We start from the raw sequence: 10,851 nt of genomic DNA, 5'->3' as shown, positions 1-10,851 counted from the left end.
ATTGTATAAAAGACCTATTTAAAAATTTGGCAGTAAAGGTAAGCAGAAAACTTTCCTGTTATTCTGCCACTTAGAACAGATGTGAAGTCCTTGGAAATGCTTGGAGAAACCATTGTATTTTGAAACGGAACGGATTTTGCTTGAAAACTGAGTGAGCGATCTGACAGAGAAACCAAATTGAAGTGTTTCAGTCAAAACTTGTGAGGAACAGAAGAGAACTCTTAAGTAACCATTTAATTTTACTTAATGGATATGAAAACATCACCTTGTGAACTTTAAAGCTCTGGGCAAAGCTCATAACAACTTGGATTTTGATTGAGAGGTAATGTTATTAGTAGGGATTGTATGAAATTTTTAACCTCAGAACTGGTCTATATGCTGCATTAAACATGAAATCACAGTGTACATACACTATATTCTATAGGAACACGTTTACAGATCTGATTTACATAAGTTATTTATCTCTGTGTAAAAGACATGCTTTTTATCTCCTGTCGCTGATCTTCACTGCTTGTCTTCATATTTCCTTTTTCTTGCTGAATGAAGTCTCTCCAAATTCAGGAATTTCTCGATTTCCTCCCTGTGGTTTAGTGTACCGGTGTCAGGAACAGCACCGCTGTCCTCGTCTCCGAGCACACAGTCGCTTCTTGCTGGAGTTACAGTCATGTGAGGAGACCTCTGCTCATGCTGTAAAGCAGCAAACCCCTCTTTCACCTGACACAATACAAATTTAGCAGTTAATCTACTGAAATTCAGGTGCAAAGGTTCAAATTGTTAAGATGTTGCAAGGAAATGTGAACAGAAAGGAAAGTGAATTGAAAAAGGTATGTTTAATCTGAAGTGCTTGCTTTGGCTTTAATTTGGAAAAACTTGATAATGACAAACATACTTTTATAAACCAAACCTTAACATAAGGCTAGTACAGAAGAGTATGATTAAAACAACCCACAACCTTGTACTAGAATGCAGAATAGCAAAATAAATAGTTTAATTAAAGAGTTTAATGTTGCAATTGACAGTTCTACTGCTATGCAAGCATTTGATTAACAAAACCCAAAAGCACGAGGTTTATAGTGTTAACTCCCTCTCCGCTTGGCTGTAGAGATCAGAAAGCAAACATCAGTAACTAATGCAAGGTCTGTAACAGGCTGGGTTTTTATGTTAAAGATCTTTTTGTTCTTTGAATAGTTTTAATTACTATTTGATAGATACTTGGTATCTATCCAAATCAAGCACATATGGCAACACAGTGGGAAAACAGTTCTTTGCTTGAATGATGAGTTCTCCGCTCGTAGCCCAACGCTGTGTTGCTCAGGTGACACAGAGCCCGTGTTGCAGTGGTTCTTGGGGATTTGTAACGTGACATCTAACACTCTGGCTACACGTTATAGTATCCTAAGATGAGGCCTTTTCCCTCTGCTCAATTGCTTTTTAATATTTAGGCAACTGTGCCCCAACCAGCTGTATGCCTGCCTTTATTTTAGCAGGTGAATTTTGTGCTAAGACTTTCCTTCCGCAGTACACGAGCATTTACTGAAATTGAAATCTGAACACTAAACTTCATGCACATTGTTCACTTAGCTTATCGCATCTGTAGCAAACATGACTACCATGCACCTGAAGTTACTGATACTTCAGGTCAATAGTAACTGTCATCTCCACTGCAATGATGCAATTGCAACTTCATTTGAGCAATAAAGGTTTCAACCTGGTAATTCTAGTGACTTGCACATACACTCTTCCATGCTCTTTCCAAAGGCCTCAGATTTTACTTCACTGCAAGCTGCTGGTCAGCATCTCTATGGAACAGCACACGGAGCTGTGCCTGTCCTGAACTCATCATCCAAGAAGAAAACTTCCAGTTAGATCTTCCACATGTGGAAGTGGAATTTTCCAGTGAAATCAAGCCATGCCGTGTCACTTGGATTTTACTGAGCACAACAAACACTGAGCGCTCTTTGGAGAACTAACTGCAGTTAGGTAATACAGATAGCATTTTAATACAGTCCTGTGACAGTGGGTTTAGAATAAAGCTTAAAAAAAAAATCCCAGCTGTCAAACTAAAAGACCTCAGCACCTTTACAATAAACTACAAGTAAAATACATATCTTACTGCCAGCACTGAGTAATATGGCAACCTATGGGAGACATGCGTAAAAACCATTCATTACTGAATAGTATGACTGCACAGCTAGGGACCTGTGTTTAAACTGAGGATGCTTATTCATCCTTAGCTTGGTACTCAAGCATGTACAGACTAATGTTTAAAACAGTTCTTAATATTTTTACTAGAATTTTAAGTGCACCTGTTGCATTTCTTTGTAATTTTTATCACTTTTTAGAGTACTGTACTTTGGTTAAATGAGATTACCCAAAGTGCAGAATGCATAAGCCTGCTCTAGTTATAATTGTACATGTTAGTCAAAACAAATAAACCAAGCAGCAAAAAAGACTGCTGAGCCTATTTTTACTCTAACAGCTTTACCATATCGGTCATAAAAATGACAAATTTGAGGACAGAAGGTATTAGAATGACAGCAGCACAGAAGGGAGGGAGTGCTCTGCAGTGTCCCAGGCTGAGATTTCATAGATTAAGTATTTGGAAAATAATCTAAGGTCAAAGCAGCGAGGCAGCCTGTTCATGTCCACCTCAGCTTTTACTTAGCCAGCACAAAGGAGCTTTAGTTTGGAGGTGACAAAGTAGATATAACCACAATCAGGTAATGAAATACAGCTTTTTGTTAGCAGTAGATTAGGTATTTTAGTTCACTTAATTCTTGGCTCCACCTCAATGAGAAAAAGCAAGAGAGGCACAGCAAACACCACTACTGTGTTTGTAAAAAATCTGCCTCACTGTCATTCCCAATCAGAGTCACATCAAGAAAGCTGAGTAATTTAAAACATCAGTCTTCTGAATTTCAGAGAGTGTGAATGCTAGTGGCATTGAGAGCTGGTAAATGCACTGAAATCAGCCAACTTTGTTGCTTGAAAACACTACACTCTGACCTCAACCCTCATCCCAGGAAGAACAGCCATAACTACCTGAGAAATACCTCTAGAACCTCTTCTGAAAAGGAAGATCAGCTGCAGTTGTAAGTTATTGTATCACTTTTGAATATGTTTAGCATTAGGTCAAATCCTAATGCAGCAGTTACAGCTGTTCGAGCTCCACAGTGCAACAGATCTAAAAATGCATATGAGCCACTGCTAATGCCAGCCTGAGTGGAGTTGTCTTAAAGGGAAACAACAGGCTTCTTGTTAATTCTCTGCTTTTACACGTTTGTGTAATGTCATGCTACTAAATAATAAGCTAACTCTAAAAATGGCAGCATAGAATAAACAGATACACTAATTCATAGATATGCTGAATTATTAGTCTTTCATGTATTATTTTAAATAAGGTGTTCCTGTCAAGTAATAAACGAAACTATGTTTTTTATACTTTTACATGCTACTCTTTTTTAACTCCTAGTTCTACTGTAGGTGATGATTTTTATTAGGGTATACAATGAACTACCCTCATCCTCCCCTCCTAAACAGACTGGTTAGCATCTGTTTGATTCATATGCTGTGACTTTTTCCTGCTGCTTTCTATCAACCTTAATTGTGAAAAATGGTGCCTTGTTGCCCTTTTGATATTATTTTGGAGATTGACTCAGTCTTAAAGTATCCAGATGCGTACAGTTGTACAAATATCTGTGGAATTAGCTCACTGAGGTCTGGTCCGCAATATTTTTAATTGACTTACATGTTCTGTGGGAAAAGAAGAATCATAAAAAGTCTTTGGTATAGCATTCCATTCTTCACTCGAGTCTCCCTGGGGGTCTCGGTGGATACTAGAGGTATTCAAAGTGTCGGCAGCTCTGTTCAAACTGGTAGAACCTGACTGACAAAAAGGAAATGGTAACAACTGCAATTTAGTCTCCAGGCACTAATTGTAAAGTAACTAAACTTCTGGTTTACCTCTGATCTTAAAAAGTCAAATATTTTTGGTTTACATCACTGAATCTCTGTTGTAAGCTTGTTCCCTCTTTTTTTTTCCACATACTTCTGCATTTTTTTTTTCTCTAAAATGTTTCTACTCTGATTAAAAATATTTAATATCATTTTCATGTATTAATGACAAATGAAAATTGCAATTTATAGGAAGTGTATTTTTAAACAGTATTACTTTAAGACTCACCTTCTGATAATGGTAATAAAATAGGTAATTACTGCCATCCTGACATCATACTCCAGAGTAACTTGCCATTAAAAAGGCATTCTGAATACAAAGGTTTTTAGACAGAGAACATATTAAACAAGGAGCCTTTCTGTAGATGGCTATACCTAATATTTCAGGAAATCAGGCTATAGTTATCTACTAAAGGTAGGAAGGGGAAATGAGTAGATCAATCATAGCAGAGTAAAAGGCTCCAATCCTGCAGGGGCTTTATGCACTGGTAGGAGACTTGAAAGCAATACCAAGTTCCCTGTGAGATCAAAACCCGAGTGTACTTTCACAGCAACTCATGATGCAAATAGTGGCTGTTTTGTCACTACACAGATGCCTGTTGATTGCTGCTACAACAGTCAAATCTTTGTTTTGCTACAAAAATACATGTTACCTCATGGTAAAGTAACAATTAATAAAGAACTCTGTCATTTTTCTCTTGGAAGAGGAAAACGGTTATGAGATTGTGTTTGTTTTCTAAGAGTTCGCCATGAAGATCTTGGCTGTTCCAAGTTCACTCTGTTTACTGATGTGGAGTGGCCGCTCTCTGGGAATCCGAGTTGCATAAATAGTAATTGCACTGGGGTTAGGCGGCAAAAGGAATTCCCTCAGGTAGGCTTACTAAAGTGTTTCACCAGTGCTCTTCACCTCTAGGTCTTCCATATGTCTTAACTGTTTGTGCTTCAGTAAGAAAGAAAATAAAAAAGAAAAGGATTCCACTCGAGGTTTGCCACTTGGGAAAATCTCTGGAAATAAACCAAAACAAAATCTGACTGCAATAAATCTTGGAAGTTGCAGTGCTGAGTACCACAAGGACAGGAAGGTGCTCTGGTCCCCACCAGAGGTGCAGGATCCAGAGAAGAAGGGACATTTCTCAATGAGGCAGCATGATGAGAAGGAGGCACATCTGGGACTCTGACCACGATCCCCACTGTGAAGCTTTGCTGGAATCCAAGAGGTTTGGGACTGCACAGTCTCCAGGCAACTCATTTGAGGAACTAGAGCTATATTACAATCCCTACCGCCTCCTCTGGATGAACCTCTCAGTCACTTGTTGGAATTACTTTGCATACAGAAAGGTTTCTGACAAGAGGAGGAATACATGGAAGAACTACAGATAGTGCTGTCCTTACAGAGAAGGTACATGCATAACTATGCATTTCTTGAAACAGCAATTAAGAAATGATGTACCATCTGAGATCAGGATTCTGCTACCTTTGTACCTCCACTATTGTTCTAGGGACAAAGACTTTTTCTGAAACTGAACTTTGAAAAATTGAGCATCTGTATACAAATATACATAGGGAAGAGACCAAGTACAGAAACAAAATTACCTATAAACCAAAGGACATAACACCAGAACAACATAAAGAAACCAGACTGCTGGATTTCTGTCTCACTGCTACTGGCTGCAAAACTACAGGCTGGGAGACAACATATCTGCTCTTTAGATGTTCAAGGGGCAAAGCTCATGACACCACATCAACAAAACCTCAAATAGACATAAACACCCTGTTATTGTGGATCTAGCTCTTTTCAAAAACATCTAAGCACCCAAAGCTCCATTTTTCTACAAAAGCAGGGGCTTTGATTTCTTCTAGAGCGTCAGAGATCATCTGCTTTTTCAAGCTTAACAACATGCATTCAGAATAGAATGTTCATGTGAGCTTTATTTTGAGAAAGGAAGGCACCACTCTGCCCAGTTACTGAAGTAGAGGAACATCTATAAATGTACTGGAGTCACTTCACTGTGGGAATAGAAATAATACTTCTATTATTTGAGTAAGAGAATTGGTTTAGAAATGGCATTTTCAGTAAAAAAAAATATAGAGGTAATCTAGCACCTGATCTTATTGTAAAACAAATCTAAAATACAGTTTTTCCACATTTCAGTGATGATTTAGAAACACATGGAATAAAGTTCATATTTACTGTTTTGCATATGCAAACTATTGCTCAGCAAATAATCACCAAGTGGCAGCAGTAGGAAATGAAAAAGCTGCTTGGGCACATTTAACAGTGAGGTGTATTTTCCAGAGCTTCAAAGAACAGTAACTTCTGCCTTCGCATATTCAACACATTCAGATGGTTTTGAGAGACCATTTGAATGAAGATATACCATAAAATAAAAAAGTAAACTTTTTCTAAGCCCTATCTAAAGAAGCATCCACTGGTTCAAAAATTACCCTAATTTCTATGCAAAACAAGGACACTGAATAATCTCCAAAAGCTGCTTAATGCTTTTCAGATATATGCAGAGCCCTAATAAAGTACATGCTACATTAAGACTAGAAATACCTATAAAAATTCAGTTTCCCATCACACTGCTTTCCTTTCATAGAGGGAAATATGACAAAAAGTTTACTTAATCAGATAATTGAGTAAACAAAACTGGTTAGTTGCATTGATATTCTAAGTTAATGGAGAAACTCATCTTTCAAGTTGTTTGGGTTGGTTTTCTTTCCCCCACGTAACTAAAATATAAGAAGGTTTATATTTTTGTAATGCTACATTAAACTTAGATACATAAATTTCACGTTGATAATTTTTCTTCGTACATTCAGTACATGCTTGAAAACATAAAAGCTTATTTTTCTTACCTAGTCCTGTTTCTCTTCTGTCAACATTTTCACTGAGATTCTGACACTGGGTTTTTGTGATAACCTTTGTGTTTTCCACCAAGCGTGGCAGTTGCTCTTTCAAAGAGGAAGGTTCCTTGGAAGCTGAAGTCCACGTAGCTTGACCTCTCATTTGATTTACTCTTGAACAAGAACTGAGCTCTAAAAAATTTAAGTATACTGGAGTTTTCTCAGCTTTTTTATCTGAGGTTGAAAGATCAAAGGATGACCTTCCACTTATGTTTACTAAATTTCCAGATGTTCTCATGGGTAAAGAGCATGATTCTTTCAGGTGACCCTCAGCAAACTTCCTTCCTGGAACCGCACTACTCAGAGAGTCTTTTTTCTCTTTTAAAAATGTGTTATTTGTTGAATTATTCATCTCCAGGGAATGTCCACTTTTGATGGAGTGTATCTGAATATCATCATTAGCTTTTTTACATGGAATTACTTTATCTGGACTAATTCTATCTTTTGGGGGGTTTTTATGAGTGATTATTTCAAGACCATCAGCCTTTACTGGAGATACAGCTTCACTGTTTGAAGTACATGTATTTGTAGCCTTCCCTGTTTGTTCACTGCTGTTTTGTTCAGGTTGCTTGCTGCGCATGTCATCCACATTTATTTTTCTCTCTTTTTCCAGGGGGCATAAATTGAAAGTACCTAAGAGAGATCTATGAGCACTGTGTTCCTTTGTGGCATCATCACCACTTGTGTTACCACAATAAACAGTTGGCAGATTTTGAGCATCAGTTGCTGGAACACCAGCACTCCTCACAGCACCATTTCTGTTTGTGTTTTTGGCATTGGCATCGTCATTTCTGGCTTCAGCATCTACGTGTGTCTGTTTAAAAGGAAGTTTATGTAAACCACTCAGATTTAACAAGTTTTTTTCTGTTTTATGTAATCCATTGCCCACAAAATTGTCACTGTCCAGCAAGCTACATTGTTGATATTCAGTTTGAGATTTTTCTTTAATATAAGAGAGGATGCCAAAACTTAATTCCTTAGCTTGATGATTATCTGTACTTCTCTCACTCACAACATTCTTCTCAGGGCAAAGAACCGCCTCAGGCTCGGGTTTGGGTGCTTCAGGTGTAAGGACACTTTTGTTGTGTTGCACAGTGTTTGATTTTTTATCTGCCTCAGTACAAATTGATTCACTTGTAGTATTGCACAGTTCTTGCTTGCTAGAGTCTGTCTCCTGATTTCCGTTTTGCTTGTTCTCTGCATGTGCAGTGTCGGTGTTGTCTAAAAAGACCTTTCTTTGTGTGTAGCAGGTTGCCGATGGCTCAGTGCTGTCCTGGAGCTTTTGTTCTGAATTTGTGTTGTTTTCATCCAGTACCATTCTACATGCTGCGCCTACATTTTCTGTTTCTTTGCACTCGGTGACATGTACGTCTGAGGTCTGTCCTTGGGTAATTAAACCAGTATTCCTGGGAGAAGCCTCCCTTTGCTTTTCTTCATAAGGGCTAGCAACCTTAATCTCATCCTTAAAGCTGTTTTCAAGAACTTGTAAATCTGTTAGAGGCAATGTATTCTCTAGTTAGTGACAGATAACACAGAGGTTAAGTAATGCTTTATTTCTACAGTGTAAAATTTCCAAAGAGATGGGCTCAAGATTAGTATCGATAATATTTTTTCTTATCTTACACTTATCAAAAAGTTACTGAAGGTAAGTACCGCATTATGGTAACTTGCAAAGTATTTATAAATTGTTCAAACAAAGTATGTTAACATTCTGTAGATTTTAGATATGGCATATAGCTGAAATACTTCCCAACCGATATCTGTCAGCCTTATTACTGAAAGGAGTGTTATCATTTCATAATGAAAACATACTTAATCGGCCATTGTGTGGACTACATAAAGTTTAAGCCATTGGTTACTACTACAACTGTATTTGTCTTTGGTTTTGAACATGGTATTTTTAGCTAAACAGAAAACAAAACAAACAAAACTGTTCAAGAGACTGTGTTCATACCAAAGGGAATATGTTCTGACTGGATGGTAGTTGGCCAGTGAGGAATAACAAGCATTTCAATATCAGAAAAGTGTTTTCTGCAAGATGCACTTGAAGGCTGTGAGCAGTGATCCTTGAAAGCAGCCACTTTGCAGTTAAAAAGCTTTTAAATTTCCACTCATCTTTGCTACATTTTAGTGACTGAGCATCAGAAATTAAGTACATTTCCTTTAGGTGGCTTCAAAAAATTACTTACTGGAGTTACAAAGTGCTTTGTATAGAAAAGTATTAAGATTATCCACATGAACGGACTTACATTGTCCTGTGCAGCGCAATCACTTTCTGCAGTTTTCCGTTATTTGATGGGAAGGAGAAAATCCTTGGTTTTGCTTTCAAACACTTCCATACACATTATAGCTCTTCCTAACCCTGTTCACCTCATGAACCGGCATGCAGAAAGAGCATTGCGACAGCTTGAGAGGTGACAGCTCATGGATCTTATTAAATGTCCCAGGGCAGCCCCTGGAAATACGGTGCTGTCATTCGGAGCTTTGTGGCTTTATCGTAGATTAGCACCACTGACACTGAGAATTTTACTGTTGTTAGTACAAAAACATTTAGTTCGGAATTCAAGCATTCTCTGTATCTGTAAACATTTATCCTTTCTTCAACAACACTACTTATGTCTATTATCTATGTAATGCTATTACTTTGTTCTATCTGTAATTCCTCAGTGCTTAAAGAGTAGTCCATTGTGGCTTCTTCCATTTCTCCTTCATGTCCAAAATTACCATCTTTTCTTCTTACAGATTGCACACACTCATTTTCTTTCTGGATAGCCTGTATTTCATTGTCTTTTGAGTGTTCTTGACCACTCTAGCATAAGAAGAAACAAAATATTATAAGGTTTAGTAATTTACTATGGTCACTGATTAAATTTAAAGTTCAAGACTTGGACTGAAAATTATTTTTACAATTCTGATAGAAAGCAAAGGCCATTCACCTGAAGTATACCAAGTTAATGTAAATGGATTTTAAAAGCAGACTAATACCCTGGAAGAGTAGGAGATAAATTAGATCCTGCTATATTACAGTCCACAGAGAGAAGTTATACAGATTGGCAGAAGTTCTCCGAGGAGGAGGAGATGATGTACACGTGCTGACTGGATTGCTCCCTCTGTCTGCTGCCTAAATCAGTGACCTGCTCAGTAATTACATGCAGAAAAAACCTGCATTATTGCTATTTACACTCAAACACATGTGCATACACACATATATTAACACTATTTCCTTCTAACAAACCACCTAGGATTTTTAACTTCATTTCATATGCAAATAAGGCTTGTGAATTTGCAATTCCTGTCAGTCAGTTCCTCATTCCCTCCCAGATGGCTATTTTAACCTGAATTTCAGTCAAATTCAACAGTGGTAGAAGCCTGAAAGAGGTGTCTACTTAAAGGCACTGGTCTACTATTGCAGACCAGTGCAATCAAGACTATGTGTCTTGATTTTTTAATAAATTCAAATAAATTGCATTCAATAAAGTTCTGTGAAAACTGAGGAGTTGAATAGTGAAGAAACACCCTAATAAAACCCCACCTAAAAAAGAAGATGCGTCATTTCTCATCATCAACTGTTTGGCAGCTGAAGGCAGGAGCACGTGCTGGCGCTTGCCCTAAGGACAGGATATGAAAGTCGGTGGCCGTGGGAGGGAGCAGGGGTATCGCTCAGTCCGTAAAAGATGTGAGAGAAAGCGGAAGGCACTTGGGTGACTGGATGTGTTGCAAAAGGAGAACTGGGATGTGGGAGGGAGTTAGAAGCACCGTGCTTGGGCATCGGATGCGTGGGGAGGAGAGGGGATATTGCAAAATGGAGGGAGGCACGTAGACAGCACTGGTAAAAAATGGCATTATTGCTATGGTGGCACAGTAGCTGATGTAGAATACAAATCTGCAGGAAACGATTTTCTACAGGTCACAGAAACATCCTGATGCTCCCAGCTTTGCTGATTTAGGGAGGAAGGAGTCCTGCTCAATGGAATGGAGGATGGTCCTAAA

The 10,851-nt window shown here is 38.1% G+C and overlaps 1 protein-coding gene across 2 annotated transcripts in view; it reads right to left on the bottom strand.

Annotated features, from left to right (window-relative positions):
• Nucleotides 1-216: 216 nt before the first annotated feature.
• Nucleotides 217-10,851, bottom strand: part of CCDC73 (coiled-coil domain containing 73) — a 79,889-nt gene continuing 69,254 nt past the window's right edge. For both annotated transcript variants that reach the window (XM_021301279.2, XM_065065358.1), the window contains 4 exons: nt 9,505-9,670; nt 6,814-8,352; nt 3,749-3,882; nt 217-714 (listed from right to left, as the gene is read on the bottom strand). In XM_021301279.2, the coding sequence (XP_021156954.1) occupies nt 505-714; nt 3,749-3,882; nt 6,814-8,352; nt 9,505-9,670 (2,049 nt within the window). In that variant the 3' untranslated portion in view covers nt 217-504. The remainder of the gene's footprint in view (nt 715-3,748; nt 3,883-6,813; nt 8,353-9,504; nt 9,671-10,851) is intronic.

Source organism: Columba livia, chromosome 5 (assembly GCF_036013475.1).
Source record: "Columba livia isolate bColLiv1 breed racing homer chromosome 5, bColLiv1.pat.W.v2, whole genome shotgun sequence".
Classification (NCBI taxonomy): Eukaryota; Metazoa; Chordata; class Aves; order Columbiformes; family Columbidae; genus Columba; species Columba livia.
The sequence above is the reverse complement of the archived record's forward strand: the minus strand, read 5'-3'. Positions and strand labels throughout refer to the sequence as shown.